This window comes from Thamnophis elegans, chromosome 4, assembly GCF_009769535.1.
Source record: "Thamnophis elegans isolate rThaEle1 chromosome 4, rThaEle1.pri, whole genome shotgun sequence".
In the NCBI taxonomy this organism is placed as follows: Eukaryota; Metazoa; Chordata; class Lepidosauria; order Squamata; family Colubridae; genus Thamnophis; species Thamnophis elegans.
The window spans coordinates 75,066,614-75,084,849 of NC_045544.1; the positions used below are offsets into that span (position 1 = coordinate 75,066,614).

At 40.1% G+C, this 18,236-nt stretch overlaps 1 protein-coding gene across 1 annotated transcript; it reads left to right on the forward strand.

The window, feature by feature from the left end:
* The first annotated feature begins 566 nt into the window (after positions 1 to 566).
* LOC116507038 (cytochrome P450 1B1) lies at positions 567 to 12,090 on the forward strand. Its single transcript, XM_032214964.1, has 3 exons — positions 567 to 924; positions 4,916 to 5,911; positions 8,593 to 12,090. The coding sequence occupies exons 1-3, from the start codon at positions 887 to 889 to the stop codon at positions 9,197 to 9,199; spliced, it is 1,641 nt and encodes a 546-aa protein (XP_032070855.1). The 5' UTR covers positions 567 to 886; the 3' UTR covers positions 9,200 to 12,090.
* Positions 12,091 to 18,236: the final 6,146 nt, after the last annotated feature.

Below are 18,236 nucleotides of genomic sequence, written 5' to 3' on the forward strand. Positions count from 1 at the left end.
TAAATTCTTCTGGCAATTTTCTAAGTTGCCTGTAGCTCTAAAGTTTTATGGAGGTTCCATCAAACCTGCTTAGCTTCAGTGTCCCCAAGATTTACCCCAAACTCCCACCTCACCTTGCCGAATGAATCTGGATAATAGAAACCGACCACCCTTTTTCTAGCCAGATTTGGGGAGAGAATGGCGGCGTTTGAAAACAGTTCTGGGAAGGGGCGAAACTCGCTTGGTCCCCAGGCGGAGGGCTTGCCTCCACCCTGTCCCTCTGCAATTCCTTGGACTGCTCCCCCCCTCTTCGGATCTCGCGTGTGCGAGCATCTAATGCGGGGAAGGGGAGGGAGGGGAGGGGAGGGGATGGCCAGAGGCTTTCCATCAACAGATCACGCAATGCTACTCTGCACGCAACGGGGAGGTGACACTCGAAGGATAGAAACTTTTTTTCAGCCCCCAGGGATAATAAGAAGAGGAGGGCGCTTTTCCCTGCAGCCATCTCAAGCGGCTGCTGACTGGACGCTTTAGGGATCGCTCGCCTTGGTCACTCGGGACACGGCGTGAGACGGAGTGTGGCCGCTTTCAACTCGCCAAAAAGATCCCTCTGTCTCTTTCCCTCCCTCCCTCCCTCTCTCTCTCACTTCTCTCTTTCTCCTCGCTCCACCTTTCTCGGCAGCGGCAGCGCAAGAGGTTTTGCCGGGCGCCGAGCTAAACTGAGCTGCCGGTGTAACTCAGTGGACGCCAGCCGCCTCCTTGCACGATCAGGGTCTCTAAGCGACAGCAGCAGTGTAGATCGCCGGCATCCCCGGTCCCGGACGACGGTCTTAAGCTGCTCTCCTCCATCCCAAGACCTCGAACCGCAACCACTTGTACGGGCAGCTCTACCGTGGACGGAGGCATTATGACTCAGGGACACCTGGGAGAAGCGTTAATTAACAGGTTAGTCCTGAGACGGAAAAGAGCTCCATCCCTTTGCGTTTTTAGAATGGGGTGATTCTTTTGTGGTTAATGTCAGCCTGTAATAGAGTCGTGGCGTTGATGAGATTATCTACCCGCGCACATCAAATGAGCGGCTAGGCTGTTTGTTTATTTACTTTCTGATTATTCCAATACTCAAGGCGGCTTATGAAGTAGAATAAAAACCAGAAGGGTATAGCAAAATTAATTTGCTCAAATAGAAATCAGAATCAGACATTAAAATATCAAACAAAAGCTTGGTAGTTTACTTTTACCATTTTCCAAAATACAGGTGTCTTCTTTCATTATGGTATAATACCATTGAAGGAAAAGTCTTCAATGGTAGAGGTCCCTTCCACAATAAATTGAGGGAACTTTCAAACCCTTTTCTCCATAGCAACTCAAGCTGCTAACATGTATTCCTTAGAAATCTTAAAACTGCCTGTTGTCTTCCAGTGTCTCTTTTGAGTTATAACTTTTGACTTTACAATGGCAAGTTAAAAACTCTATTTTTCTGAATTGGAATGTAGGTCCCAATATTCATATGATTTGCAATCAGCAGCTTTTCAAAAAGGTTGACTTCAGGGGTAGCCACTGAAACCTTGAGATATTCCACATCTTTAACTTGGAAACATAATACTTGATTTTACTCTGTTCTCACAGTGACTTGCCAATAATTATCTGTGCCATCAGGGTTTTTTCCCCCAGTTAACCCATTTTCTATAGCTATACAACTACACTGACCCAAAATACCGTTGTCTAGTTCATGGATGAGTGCATCACCAAATATTGTCAAGTTGCTGAATTCTCCACTTTTATGTATAAGTATGCTTCATCAACTATTGATTAGATTTCTGAATAAATTGTAGCAATCCTATTACAACTATAGCATCTTCTGTTGTTATTACTGGATTGCTGGATTCCTTGTTCAATGTATCTGATGAGAGGAAATCCAGCTGAAAAGTTACTGCCAAGTTAAAATTATTCAGTTCAGTTTAAATGTAACAATTAACTTCAGTGGTTAGTATCAAGATAAAAGGCTGCATCCTTCACAAATTATATGGGAAAAAGTTGAAGTCAATCCCCCCCCCCCCAAAAAAAATTGTGAATTCACTTAGGACCAAATACTATTGAAACTGGTTTTTGTCTTCAACTATGGGTTAAATTGGGTTGCAAATTAGGATATTTTTACTCAAGTTAATTGCATGAGCTAGTTAAGGCAGGGAAAGAAGAAACATTTTATTACATTCAAGAATTCAGAAATGTGTGGTCATAGTGCTGTAGTTTTTCCTATTCTTCACTTACTACCCATCTATATGAATAGGGGGTGGGGAGTGTTTTGGCCTGCAAAAATCTGGAAAACCTCTAGATTGCAGTACTCAGCATTTTCTGAATCTCTCTGCTGCTATCTAAGTGTTATGGTATTTTTACAGTTCAGACATGTAGCTCCAGGCTTTCCTAAGGATTATCTTGATTGTCTATCCATCCCAACCTTTGTGTTAAGAAAATGAAGAGACAACAAGCAATATGGATACAATGCTGTTTGGATTCACAGCCAAATCCCCATTTGTGGGTGGTCTTGGAAACGTTACACTTTATCCTAAGACACTAAGTCATGACAATAAACAAAACCTGTAAAACACTTTGCATATACAGCAGCTCGGATTAGCTAAAACCAGTGGCATTAATTTGGGCGGTGGGGAGTGGAGAAGGGAAGTAGTTTGCTATCATCTATTATTTAACGAGATGGATTTATTTTAAAATTAGCAAGTTAGAACAGAGATTTAATAATGAGATTCAAGTTCAGTATAACCCCCCCCAAGTTCAGTGAAATGACTTTTCATACATCTTATGTATGGATCTAAAACATTATTGACTAGTTTGTAGCTTACTATGCTATGCATTCAATTCAGGTAACATAGTTTTAGTGTATTATGCAAACTAGGGAACAAATCCCTATCAAATGAACCTTAGTATGTTGTGAGAACCCAGCCCTTTTAGGAGAGATCTCCCAGTTCTTTGATTATATATATATATACTGTATATACTCGAGTATAAGCCTAGTTTTTCAGCCCACTTTTTGGGCTGAAAATGCCGCCTCGGCTTATACTCGAGTCAGTGAAAAATTTGCCCGAAATGGAGGAGAAAAAGGGGCGGGGCCATGCCGCTGGGTGACACTCGTGAATGGCCCAGTGCCCCTGTGAGTTTCCCCTCCCTCTGTGTCAGTTTGCCGCGCAGCGCGCACCGCACCATCCCCCCTCCTCACGTTCTAATGTAATGCAGGGCTGTCTTACGATTCCCCTTCCTCCCCCTCCTGCCGCTCTGCAACGATGTCCCACCTCCTCCTTGTTATGGCAAGCAGCCACATAGCGATGTCCCACCTCCTCTGGTACAGTGATCCAATGATAGGAATCACTGTGCCGTGTGTCATAGGAGGCGGGACATCATCATCACAGCGGGACATCAGCATCATGAGGTGAGTGAAGTATTTCATTGAATACACCGCTAGTTTACTGTTTTTCTTTGAAATAAATATTCAAAAACATTATTGGTATCTATTTTTATTTTTGAAATTTACCGGTAGCTGCTGCATTTCCCACCCTAGGCTTATACTCGAGTCAATAACTTTTCCAGTTTTTTGTGGTAAAATTAGGTGCCTCGGCTTATATTCGGGTCGGCCTATACTCGAGTATATACGATATATATATATACACACACACACACACACATACATACATACATACATACATACATACATACATACATACATATATATATATATATATATATATATATATATATATATATATATATCTGTTTTGTATTCAGATGTGGCTTATTAAAAGCAGAAACGTGAAAATTATCATTTCACTTTATATAGTGTCATTGAACCGGAACTGGAAAGAGACAGAGAGAGAGACAGAGAGGGAGGAGGGAGAGAGAGAGAGAGGTTTACAGCACAAATTCTTCAGCATGCAAGTGTGTTGCTCTTATGAAGCTGAATTAAGAACTAGGTTTTTTTTTGTTAGATATCCAGTGCACTTCACTCTGTGCACCTGAAAGAAAAGTTGTTTCCTATAGCCAAACAGGAATTCACAAATTTCACAGATAAGGCAGCCTCTTTATGTGGCATGGGTGGTGGTGACTATAGAACTGGAAAGAGACAGAGAGGGAGGGAGAGGGAGAGAGAGAGAGGGAGGGAGGGAGGGAGGGAGGGAGGGAGAGGGAGGGAGAGGAAGAGAGAGGTTTACAGCACAAATTCTTCAGTATGCAAGTGAGTTGCTCTATGAAGCTGAATTAAGAACTAGGTTTTGTTTTTTTTGTTAGATACCCAGTGCACTTAACTCTGTGCACCTGAAAGAAAAGTTGCTTCCTAAAGCCAAACAGGAATTCACAAATTTCACAGATAAGGCAGCCTCTTTATGTGGCATGGGTGGTGGTGATCATCAAAAAAGTCAAGATGGCAGCTATTACTGTGCAATTGAAGCCTCACCTCTTTTGATAAATATTGCACACACCTTGACCTTTTGGGCCACATTTCCCTCCACCCATGGAGCCCTCCCCCACCCCCACTATCCTTATTTCTAAGTACCTATAACTAGTAATGCAACTGACCAGAAAAACGCAAGAGATTATAAATTTTGGAAACATGCAATACATAATTGAAAGCCAGCACGTGACAGTTTATTAACAGTCTCTAATTATATTCTGTCTGTGGACTCCTTGCTCTAAGCTTCAGAGGAGAGACTGGAGGTCGAAGTATCTTCACACAGGAGTTGAAATTCTTTGGGATACAGATAGACCAAGTGTACAAAGTGGAGTCAGTGATTTTTAAGGCGACACAATAATGTCGCCACCCATATCTGGTGTACGCATTTGCAAGCTGGCACTGAAAACCAGCACCAGCGGCTGGTGCAACACGTTTTGACCCATAGAAGCGCTTCTAAGGCAGACCCTTTTTTTTCCTCCGCAGCGCGCGCTCTCGAGGGCTGGAAGAAGCGCTGCGGGCCGGTGTTCCGCCAATGCAAGACTTGTTGCTCCTGCTCCTCTCGCTGCTGCTCGCCTTCCAGGCGGTGAAATTTCTGGTCTTCAAGTGGTCGCGACGGAGGAGGCTGGAACCGCCGGGCCCCTTCCCGTGGCCCCTTCTAGGCAACGCCGCTCAATTGGGCCGCGCTCCTCACCTAGCTTTCGGGCGCCTGGCGGCTACCTACGGCAGCGTTTTCCAGTTGCGCCTCGGGAGATGGCCAGTAGTAGTGCTGAGCGGCGAGCGCGCCATCCGCGAGGCCCTCATCCGCCAAGGGGTCGCCTTCGCGGGTAGGCCTCCTTTCCCGTCTTTTCAGCTGGTATCCGGCGGACGCAGCTTGGCCTTCGGAAGCTACTCCGAGCTGTGGAAACTCCAGCGGCGCTTGGCGCACTCGACCTTGCGCGCTTTTTCGGCACGCCGCCTCCTGGAGCAGCCCTTGCTGGCTGAGGCGCGCACTGTGGTCCGTCTCCTGGTGAGCGATTGCGCCGGCGGCGCCTTCGTAGATCCGTCCCGGAGCCTGGGGGTGGCCGTGGCTAACGTCATGAGCGCGCTCTGTTTCGGCCGCCGCTACAGCCACGCTGACGTCGAGTTCCGGCGGCTGGTGGGTCGAAACGAGCAGTTCGGGCGCACAGTGGGCGCCGGGAGCGTGGTCGACGTGCTGCCCTGGCTGCAGCGCTTTCCCAATCCGGTGCGCTCAGCCTTCCGCGCTTTTCGCGCCCTCAATCACGAGTTCTACAGCTTCGTCCGCCAGAAGTTTCTCTGGCATCGCAACAGCCTCCGTCCGGGAGACCCTCTACGCGACCTGATGGACGCCTTCATCCGCCTGCAGCAAACGCAGCCTGGCTTGCCTCTGGAGCACGTGCCAGCTACCGTCACGGACATCTTCGGCGCCAGCCAGGACACTCTCTCTACCGCCCTTCAGTGGCTCTTGATCTTCCTCATAAGGTGAGCTGTTTGGCGGGAGACTGGGAGGAGATATTGTGCGCAGCGCGCGCGCGGTTAGAAATATTAGGTACCAGTGTAAGAAACTCTATTGAGATTCTCAGATATCCAGGTCATGGTTGCCCCAAATGTGCTTTTTCAAGAGGCAGCTGGACTTTCTGTTTTTTTCTTCCAAGACATCCTTCCCTTCCAGTCAGAACTGAAGAAGCTTCTTGGATGAGAAGCGAAACCTCTTCAAAGAAAAACCAGAAAATCCAGTTGCCTCTTGAAAAAGCACCTTTGGAACAGTATAAGAAACATCAGTAAAAAAACGGTCCAAGGGACATAACTGAGCTGGAGAGGCTAAAATCCATGAAAGCAGCCAAAAATAAAAAATTGAAGGAGATCCTGTTTGAATGCATTAGGGTTCATGGTTCATCCCTGCATCCCAACCATGATCCTGATTTGGACCCTACGGTGCCTTTTAAACATGCGTTAAGTATATCTCCCCTATGGTATCTACGTTTGAGGTAAACTATGAATTCTGGACAGCAGAAAAAGTTGCTGAATATTTAATGAGAATTTGGAAATATTCGGAGTAAGAAGACTTGACATTATGAAAGATTTTGAAGCCTTGCAAGATTATGCTTTTTTTTTAAGAGAGGGAGGATGATATCACACAAATTTGCACGATGGTCTCTGATATCGAACCTGCCCTGGTGCTAAGCAAAAACTTAAGTTTCCCATTTATTCCCATACCACCTGCTCAGATAGTCTTAGAGGGTTTCTGAATCATTTGGAGCAAATGTGGGAAGGAGGGAAATGTGTGCAAATACTGCCTCCTTCCTATGCCCCCCCCCCTGGCTTTTTGTGAAAGCAAAAAACTAGATGTATGTATTTATTTGTACCCCATATTTATTATTTTTACAAATAACTCAAGGTGGCAAACATATCCAACCTATCTTCCTCCTCCTATTTTTCCCATAGCAACAAACTGTGAGGTGGGTTGGGCTGAGACAGAGTGATTGGCCCAAGGGCACACAACTGGCTTTCATTCCTAAAGTGGGACTAGAACTCTCAGTCTCCCCTTTTCTAGCCTGGTACCTTAATCACTAGATCAAACTGGCCAAGGACTCATAATTTAAACAAGCTTTTTATATCTTCCCACGTACCAGAGAATATTTCAGTATTTTAAGGAAATTAAGCAATCTAATATTAGTCCATACTATTGCAGGCTGACATAATCTTGAATGATGAATATTTCAGCTGTTCAAGTGGCAATTATTTTTAATGAACGTTGTTTGTTTTCATCTCTCTCTCCCACCAGATTATAGAAAGAAAAGGGTTATGAGATCATTTCTGTTTGAAATTTGCAGTTATCAATTCAGGAGAAAGCATGGATTTCCATGGTTTGCTCTTCATTAATATGAGTCTCCCATGAAACTTGTATTGTCAGAGATCATTTTTTTAGAACAAACAATAGCTCTTCCTTGGATCTTTGGTTAGGTTAAGAAAAACCAACTGACAGTTGTAATGCTGTTGGTGGGTGACAAATAGAAAATCTTTGTTGCAGCCTTTAATGCATATTTTTATTTATAAACTGCCCCTCCATATGGAAACATGGCAGTTTAAAAAAGGAATCGAGATCATAACAGAAAATCAGAACCCTTACAAATAATATTGTCAAAATCTTCACAACTGATTGTAACCAGAGTTAGTATTAAAAATAAGCATAATGACAGATCTTAATTTAAATAATTTTCTTTTTTTCCCCAGTTTTGTTCAAGAGTCTGGATTTCTAGTGGGCATTATTATTATCTGTTCCCAACAATGTGGAGTCACGGCTACCAGTTCTTTACCTGGTGTTTGCTTTCATATGCATCGAGTTCTTCCCAAGAATTTAGGGTATTATAATATATCAACATAGTATATTTGTGGATCCAAGTGGTGTAGTTGACAGAAGAAATTTTGACAGTGCGAAGATGAAAGCTAGCTGGGTAACTTTGGTCCAGTCACTTTTAGTCCAATTCACCTCACAGGTGTTGTGGAGAAAATAGGAGATGAAAGGAGTATTAGGTGTGTTTGCCACCTTATTTGTTATAAAGTAATAAAGGCAGGATAAAAATATAAAAAAGAAACTTTCAGTAGGAGCCCTGTTTCAGTCAAATTCAATCAAAATATTACAGTGGGCATTGTTTTAAAGAATAAAGAATAGATGTTCAGCTACTTTTTTTTTAACTTGCCTATTGTCATATATTTTCTGTTAAAACTGTGTAAAATTGTTGGGAATGGAGTGGTTGGTCAGTTCCCTGTATGTCATGATTTTCAACATAATATGTTTGTCCATCTGTAAAACTATTGGAGAAGGATACTAATTTTATACTCATTTGGGAAAATGAACATGAAAGAAAGAGAATATATGTGTGAATCTCTCTAGCAAGATACTTATATAAAGTGAAAAAAAGTTGACAGCCATCTCCAAAATGGCAAGGCCCAATATACTGTACATCAGAACTGCATTTGCAAGGGAAAACACATAGTCACAAGAGATTCATATATATCTTCCCCTTTCCTGCCAGTTGTGCCCCCTCACCTGGTATTGTCTTCATACGTTGCTAGTAGCATAGATTTGCCTAGATAATATCTGCTTTCAGAGAGTTGAAGAAAGTGTTTTAAAAACAATTGCTGGTGTTGTTTTTAACCAGGTATCCAGAGGTGCAAACTAAACTGCAAGAAGAAATAGACAAAGTTGTTGGCCGGAACCGTCTGCCCTGTGCTGAGGATCAGCCCCATTTGCCTTCTGTCATGGCTTTCCTATATGAATCTATGCGTTTCAGTAGCTTTGTGCCAGTTACCATTCCCCATTCCACCACAGCCGATTCCATCTTGATGGGCTACCACATTCCCAAAGACACCGTGGTCTTCATCAATCAGTGGTCAGTGAACCATGACCCAGTGAAATGGCCTGCTCCAGAAGTTTTCAATCCAACAAGATTCCTGGATGAGAATGGATTCCTGAACAAGGACCTTGCTAGTAGTGTGCTGATTTTTTCAGTGGGCAAACGAAGGTGCATTGGAGAGGAGTTATCCAAAGTGCAACTCTTTCTCTTTACTGCCATCTTGGTCCACCAGTGCAATTTCACTGCTAATCCAAAGGAAGATTCTAAAATGGATTTCACTTATGGCTTGACTGTTAAACCAAAGCCATTCACACTCAGTGTCACACTTCGAGACACCATGGATTTGCTGGATAATGCTGTCCAGGGACTTCAGCCAGAAAATGCATCTGAAAATTGCTTGTTTAATACATGAATGCTCAGGTTTGAATCTTGTCTGTAAAGCTGTGTAAGGATTGTGTTTCTCCCCTCTTTAAAAAAAATACTTAGAAATACAATGTATTCTGGAGAAATGCTAGCAAGAAACGAAGTAAGACAATATATGAATAAGCATGGTGTGGTTTGCAAACTGATGTTTTATTTACTTCAGCAAATCTTGTCAACCCCTCTCCATAGTGTGAATTTAATCATTAGTTTGCTTCCCTAATTACACTTTGGCATTCCTATACCTCGTTCACTTATCTTTTTACTGGCCATCCACATGATTCCCTCATTACACAGTTCCCTTTCTGTATTTTTGTGTGTGTGTGTGTTTTTAATCTTTTAAGGGAGTGGTATATTTCTCTAACAACATTCTATCCATAAAAAATATTTAATGCTGAAGACCAATTAATAATCAATAGATTATAAAATAGTACTTACTGTCAAGATAATGCAAACAAGCAACTGGGTTTCAGATGGCCAATTAGATGACTTTTCCACCAACAGTAGAATTGTCAAATTCATTGTGTTAGGTGACAAATAGAAAAAAATATATAGGAAATCGGTTTCTGTAATTGACTGTCTTCTAGGTGTTAAGACTCTCAGAATTCTCAATATTTTGGTTTCAAATGGTAAGAACAATGCATATTACTCCTAGAGGATACTCATCTGAAACCTTAAATATCAACTCTGCTTTTTTTAAAGAACCTACAGTCACCTACAAATGGTGCATTGACATTTGCTAAAGCAGCTCTGTAATATATTGCCATAGGCTCGTAGTTGTATTCCTAGTGCTCAACAAATGTTGAAATTCAAATAGGATTTTTTTATTTTTGTTGCTCATAGGGTGTCTTTAAAAAAAATCAGAAATGCACTTCACATTATCTTAACTAAATGGGTGCATTGCACTGCACATGCATAACATATTGATAAGAGATGATACATTTAGTAATGTGAATTATTTTCCCCCTCTAATACATGCTTTGGTGGTATTCCACATAATCGGATATTATTTGTAGTTCAGTCAGCATTTATAAATCAGTTAATTTAGCTGGCTGACTTTAGTTAAATGCTTTCTTAAGAAGTGCATTTCTTTTCAGAAATAGAATGTTCTGTCCTTGATCAAAGTATACTTAGAAATAATAGAATAAAATAAAATGGATTGTTTATGTTTTAAACTAATTGAATAGGAAGTTGAAAGCTCTGTGAATTTTGTTGATGAAATTAGTGATTTACTAACGAGAGGTAAAAAGTTCAAAGTTGTGATTTTTCATTTAAAAAGATTCTTAGTATATATAAAAAAAGTAACAGCATACAGTCATTCTGTATGTTGTATACAGTTTGAGAAATGGAAGATTGGGATGCCCAGACCCCTTTGAGTTGACTATCCTCCATTGAACCCATGTGAATTTGTCACTGTCAACATTTTCCAGATCATCTAAGCCAAACCACCACAAACTATCTCTTCTCCAGAGACAACCTGAGAACTGAACATGGCAGCTTGGAAGTTGCCTAGGTTGGAAAAGGCTGTCCTCAGACTTTACCTTCCAAACTGAGAATTCTATGTATATGTAAATTACTATTTGAAACAATAGCACTCGTTTTAAGAAAATGGAGATTGGGGAGGGGGACAACACATCATGTTTCTGATTTCCCACAGTTGTATTCCATGCAGTTTTATCCACACCTACATAACCTGTTGGCTTGTGCTAATTTTCAGAAGCTCCAAGTAGCCAATGGTAATAGATGCAAAAAGAACACGAAGTACCACAAGTTGCCTATCCCGGGTAAAGATTCTCATGCTGTATTGCCAAACAATGTTCTGGATTACTTTAAAGGTTTAATATCAAGTCTTATCAGGGCAATCTGACAAGTATCAAATTTAATTCTGAGTAAAACACCCACAGCAAATAACAATTTGCTTGCTTCTGTTTTTAGATGTCATATATAGAGCACTATTCTCAAACCTGCTAAAACATCCGGTTGTATACATTGGAAAATGAAACAATGGGTTTATGATTTCCAGTGCCTTATATTGGCCTTCCTCATGCTGATACCCTGGGTAGGTGTTAGATTCAACTTCCATAATACTCTGCCAGCATGGCCTTTGATCCTACTGGGATGTGAGTTCAATCCCTGAAAGGTATCGTACTGTATTCTAGAAAGCCATATTGTGTAATCCTGCAGCTGTATAGACCAATGCATTTGCCTGTGCATTCTATTTCTGAAATTCAAAATAGCAATAAATTCATGCATTCCTATACTGAAGAATTCTTAATTTCATACTTAACTTTGAGAGAGAAAGCACAGAGTTTAAAAACAAATTTAGAAAGGTGATATCAATTATTTCATAATCTACAACAAATAAAATTTGTTCTTACAGAACTTAGCCTGCTCCTGTGAAACCCTCTGTATGATTATAAACATATTAATCTCAGGTCAAGATAGGATTGAACATAGGGTAATATTTTTGTTATGTAAAGAAGGTTTGTAACTCTGTTGTGTATGTTTATGAATATACATATATATTACAGAATGTAATATTTCAACATAGGTAATTCTCATTGACTTTCTTTTAACAAATGTTGACTATAATTTTGTTTTTTCAACTTCCTCAAGACCTTTAAAATATATCAGACTGATAATACAGTATATATGCCAACAGAACTCAGTTATATAAATCACTTTTAAAGTGTTTAAATCCTATTTGTACTTGATCCAATATGTATAATGGTCAATTCAAATCTGGGTTGATCAGCAGGACAAGAGGTTTAGTTTTCTGAGATTTCAGACTCATGCTGGAGCCCATCCTCATGGAACTTCTCTCTCACCAGAATGTGTCACAATACAGTAATGTGTCACATTCTGGTAGAGAGAGGTTCCCTGAGGATGGGCACCATTATGAGTCCAAAAGCTCAGAAGATTAAACCTCTGGTCCTGGTGACCAGCCCAGACTGGATCCTGCAACATTATCCTGGGACACATATTTGCCTTCATTTATTTGCCTTCCTTCGTAATGGTCACTTCATTTGAAAGCCAGTAGATCTGGGTGGTTTTTTTAAAAGATGGACCATTAATTACCCAAACTATTACTCTTTTTTCCTCTATTCCAATTACTTTGCACTTAATACAATTTTAAAAAGTGTATCGCTTTAGATTGTCCCGAACTTTATTATTGTGGCTAGGGGCAGGCAACATGGAGTCACTCTTAGTGTCCATCAGGATTTTATGGTTTGTACTACCTAACTTATTTCTTTTCTAATTTGTTTTATTTTAAAAAAACGAATGGACTGCTGGAATGGCACACAAGAAAATGCCAGTCTTCTGAAAATATTTCTAAATATACTACAAGAACTCTTAAAAATAAAAACGTGGGGTTATAATCCAATGCTTTATTTAGATATGTGCCCACCTGCCCAGACAAAAAGCTTCAAATGAAATCTGGGGATGATTAAAATGCATGCTGGGTGTTACAGGAAATAGCTGGGAACATCTTTCCATTGGTATCTTTAATTTTCTTGTTTTATAAGAGTGGGCAGAATATACTCCTAACATTCCAAATATGTACATCCACCCACAAAATTTGCCTTGACCTCTTCTAGAAGCTGTGTTGTTTTTCACAACAGAACATATATATTTTTTCTCACCTTCAAAAGTGGGAAATTTAAGTACTTTTCTTAAGACTTCATACATTTGTTCTTATAAAATGAAGAAGGAGAGCAAGCATTAGTTGTATTCTGTGTTTAATCATTGCATAATGTTGGAAATTTCTGGCTTTAGAAAACTGAATGTAGCTTCTGTGATTGTTTGCTTGCTTGCCTGAACTTTGTCCTTTCTTTGATAATCAATACATTTTCAGCATCATCCTGACCCTGTTGCTGGCCACTTTGATATGGTTCTGTAACTTCGTTTCATTTTTGCTTATTAACCTAGCGTAAATCCCCCCATCTTAGCTGGGTGCCTTGGCCCTTTTCTTACCAAGTACAGTTTGTTCCTTATTCTCTACCTCCTGTTCATCTACAAAATCATAATCTTTTGTACTTTGAAACTTAGCAGAGAAAGATTGGGCTTGTTTGATTTGGGTTTAAGAATCAGCAAAAGCTTTGAATCACCTTTGTGGAAGGTAACCCTGGGATTACATTTAGGGCAGCCAGGCCCAGGGTTTAACGCTTTTGGTGGTAAAATATTCTGAATATATCCTAATGTCCTGTAGAATCAGTTGCCTTTTATATTTTATGGGGATTACAAAGAGATTAGCCTTCTAATTTTATACATATTTTATTATAAAACATATTCATTTACAGTTTATCCGGTAAAAAGTAAAATTCTGATTTTATTTTATATTACTTCCTGATAATAGTTTATACTAACCTTGAATCTTTAGATGTACCTGGGTGTTGGTGTTTCTCCTTTCTTCTAACTTCTTAGCTACAATCTCAGTGGGAGGTTCTGGATACTTTCTTTGTTTATGTTGTATTCATCTTGAAAGAAAATGATTGTTCCTGTGTTTGTACCATGTTAATTATATGTATTATTAATCTGGCTTGATCACGCATATTGTTCCAATATGATAGTGTATAAAGAGAATGGGAGTCTGTAACTCTCATATGTCCTTAATCAGTAGATGGTCTATGGGTAGATGTGTTTGGGGATGATGTGTTTTAGATAAGTTATTGCTGGACTACCTAGAAAAATCTTCCTAACCTTCATTATTGTATTATATGTTTGTTATCCATAATTATTTGTAACAAGGAACCTAAGTACCATCCTCCACAGAAAATAAATTTCTATATTGTTAAACAGTATAGTTTTAATAAAGAAACCTGAATTGTTTATTTCCACTTGTGTATAACTTGCAAATATATGTAGCAGTCCCATCTGTTTCCTGAAGTTGTTATTGGTGCATTGGTACATTATAAGGAGACCACAATGCTATTGCAGAATAGTAGTTTGGCTGCCTGTTGTTTGGCTACAGCTCTGTTGTAGGACACACTCATGTGCTTCCCAAGGTGCAGCGCAGTAGGTCAAGCTGGCTTCACATCAGAAAGAAATACGAGCTCCTTTTCCTGCAACATCATCCTAGGTCCAGTTCCTTGCCAGAGCTGCCTTATAAATCGGCAACGCAACCGGGAAGATTCCTGAAGTGATAGTTTCTGGCTTAGACCACAGTTGATAGACAGTTAATAGGGAAACTGATGATTGAATTTAATTCCTACAGAAGCAAACATATAATGATGCCAGCATAAACTTGGTGAACTCAACACATAGACTTTTGCTAGAAAAATATAAGCATTTAATGACCCTTAGAAAATGATAGGCAAGTAAGATGCTCATTAATTCTTTTGATCAAGGTATTTCAGTATCAGTTCTAGCTCTTTAATTCATCTCTTGTCTCCTTAGTTTTTGTCTTAAGTCTATCGCTTATAATAATCACATTTGGGTCGAAGAAGGAGGCTGTCAAGATTGAACCACTTTGATTCTTTCAAACCAAATGTGTTTCAACCTGCCAATGAACTGGGGGGAAGGAAAGGGGGAAATGGAATGCTGAGAATGTATGGGGAGACCATGAGAATATGGAAATCATCAAGGTGTTGATGGTGTTAGAGAAAGAGAAGGACTGTTCCCATAACAAATTGATGTCTCATAATTGGAAAATGTGGTCACCCAGGGGTGGGAAGAAGGGGAAGTTATTATTTAACTAGGCAAGCATTTGCACGGGAAAACCAGAGCTGGTTTTGTATCTTCAGTATCAATATGATGTATCCAATAAAGTTTTACTTTTGGGAATACAAAAACAAGAAGTTTTACCTGAATACTCCCATTTTATGTTCCCACAATTTTTCTTGAATCCTTAATGAAACCTAATGCTTTTGGAATATTATGCAAAATTAAAATTGCCAATATGGAGGAGCCAAAGGAGAAATCAGGTATTGATGAATGATGCAAGCTCTGCAAATATATTTAATTTGCAAAAACATCAATCAGTTTTAGTTTCTGGACTTGTAGAAGTATGTGTTTAATTTTTCATGTATAGTAGATTTTCCCCTTACTTGTAGATTTTGGATTGGACTTCAGATGATGGATTAGTTTTAGTTCAACCAAAACAATATAATTGAAGATTAGTATCTTTTCCAAGATAACCTCTCAAGTGGAAAGGAAGCTTTGTTTGAGAGATTTCTCTAACGTCTGGGCTTCCTTCCGGTTGCTGAGTTTCAGTCAAGTTGAACAGCCTCATTCTGAAACCTTGGCTCATGTTGCTGCTTGTTCCTAGACAGCTCTGCATTGGCCTCATCAGCTTCTGACAGAAGTGAGAAGCAGACTTCTGAATCCGTAGTCCAAAACATTGTGCCTTCTGGGTAAACTTTTCAAGGGATGCAAGAATAAAAGAAAATATGGATCCACTAACCACCATTTTCTGTTCAATGCATCATTTCTCTTAAAGGTAAAGGTTCCCCCCTTGCACATAGTCGTTCCCGACTCTAGCAGGCGGTGCTCATCTCTGTTTCAAATCTTAAGAGCCAGCACTGTCCGAAGACATCTCCGTGGTCATGTGGCTGGCATGACTAAATGCCGAAGGAGCACAGAATGCTGTTACCTTCCCACCAAAGGTGGTCCCTATTTTTCTACTTGCATTTTTACGTGCTTTCGATCTTCTAGGTTGGCAGAAGCTGGGACAAATAACAGGAGTTCACTCCATTATGCAAGGCTAAGGATTCGAACTGCCAAAGTGCCAATCTTTTTGATTGACAAGATCAGCATCTTAACCACTGAGCCACCGCGTCCCTCTTTATTTCTCTTAGGTATCCCCATTGAGCATCCTGTACATTGTTTCCAAGTCATATTTTTGAAGTGCATGGCAAGAAGGCTTGAAGCATAGTCAACCACAAAGTGACTCATTCAGTCTCCTGAGGGAAAAACAAGCATACAACAGATACTGAGTCTCAGTATTGTTATACTGAAAAAGATATGAAAAATGGGAAGAGCTAAGTGTAAAGTGATTACAATCAGTGTGGTGTTAAGGCATCAGGCTAGAGACTAGAAAACCATGAGTTCTAGCCTGCTTTAGGCACAGAACCAGTCACTGTATCTCAGCCCCAGTAAGAAGACAAGAGCCAGGTATCAACCATAATGTGAAGACAAACACCCACCCACACACCCACCCACACACGTAAGCAACATTGTATGAAAAAAGTCAATGAAATAATGAAAGAAAATTCTGAGAAACAAACTGGTCATCAGTGTTTTGAGGTAGCACAAAAACAAGATGGTGAAATTTGTTCTGACTACATAGCTAGTCATTACTCCTCCTTCTTAATGTGGCAACCAAATAATATTGCCTGAATAATTTACTGCAGGGGTAAATTAAGACCCAATGACTGATGAAGCATCATGCTAGTGGAAAGATATAAGTGAAACACCCACCTTTATCGTTCTGCACAAAAAGTCCTAATCTAACCCCTTTCTCTAGAAAAGCTGATGCTGTGTTATCAATAGGAAATAGAACAGATACCCTTGTTTACTACTTGCATGGTCCTAATCTACCTATAAGTGCTAGCGCTAAATTAGGATTACTAGCAGAATTGGTAAACCAGGATGTCTGTACAGCACTGTACAGTGGTTCTTGACTACCTCCTTTCATTGGAACAGTAGCTTTATGTGAGTTGGAGAAAATGGTAGACCAAGCATTCTCTAAAGTGACTTGCCTGTCAGATCTGTGTAAAACCAGGACAACCTGTCTGTAAGGATCTTTGTTCATCCACATCTAACAAGTAGAGCATTTCTCTCTCTCTAATTATCTTGCTGCTCTTCCCACACTCCTTATGTAATATAAGCCATCACCATAAACAAAAATGGCTGCAGGGGGAAGTCAGTAATGACCAGAGAAGCACGGAATGATTGCAAAAATCAAAAACAGCCAATAGGAGGTGGCCAGATCCCAGTCCCATCTGGATCATCACCATGGTCACCATCACCACAACAAAGAAACATGCAGCTAAGCATGTGTTGTTTCAGAAGGAGATGGAAAACACTACTTCTACTCTGGATCAGAAAAAGTCCAAAATTAGCTGGGCTCAGCTACATATGTGTTAGAGATGAGAGAAGGGCTGTAGCATGAAGATGTATTCTTAGTAGTTAGGGAGATATCTTTGAGCCAAAGTTAGGGGGAATGTGTGGGTGTGCTGAAAATTTGGGATTCTTGAAGAATTTATCATTTGACCAGAGGCAAAACAAATGTGAAAATCTCTTTTTTAAAACCAATTTTGCAGAGCTGAGCTACAAAACCCTGATGACCTCTAGATGGGTGCCAGTAGCTAAATTAATATATCTAAATATTATACATTTAAATCAGGCATGAAATCATCTTATCTTCACTACTGGTTCAGTGCTTCCCTTGCACGTGACGCTTTTGCGCAGAGTGTCCATGATGACGTCTGGCTGAGTGGGTGGAGCCTCCCGCCAACGCCACTACCAGTTCGCCCGAACTGGGGTGAACGGGCAGAATACCACCTCTGATTTAAATATATTAACTCTAATTGTTATGTGAAATGTTGTCATCTGGTGGACATTTGGATTTTTGCAGTCCAGATCTTTACCCCAACACTTTTAAGTGTTATATCTTGTATACAAAAACAATGCCGCCCAGCCATAAACGTTTCACTTTATGTCTTGCTTTTGGAAAAGGAAAAGAATATAATTTATTTTCCATTAAATTCATTCCATTAAATTAAGCAAGTGGTTGAAAAATGCAGAAATGGTTTCCTAGCTAAGTAGAGACTTACCGTAAATCTGGATCGCTACTCCTATTTTGAGCAAATATACCCCATAACTGCAGATTTTTTCTGTCATTTGCTATTTTGTTGCTTAAAACTATATTAAAAACTATGAATCCCATCCAAATTTCTTAACAACCTTGAACTCAGCAGTGACCATACAGAAAGATCTTCCTGAGTTTTACATGCTGCCATATATTCATTACTTTATCTGAATTCCTTCCATTTTTTTCTCAGAAGAGATTTTTTTGGCAGCTCACA

What these genes read in the sequence shown, in the direction of transcription:
- LOC116507038 (XM_032214964.1), top strand. Translation starts at nt 887, where the DNA reads ATGACTCAGGGACACCTGGGAGAAGCGTTAATTAACAG. An exon ending in GGAGAAGCGTTAATTAACAG is followed by an intron (nt 925 to 4,915) that starts GTTAGTCCTGAG and finishes TTTCCTCCGCAG; the next exon opens with CGCGCGCTCTCGAGGGCTGG. An exon ending in CTCTTGATCTTCCTCATAAG is followed by an intron (nt 5,912 to 8,592) that starts GTGAGCTGTTTG and finishes GTTTTTAACCAG; the next exon opens with GTATCCAGAGGTGCAAACTA.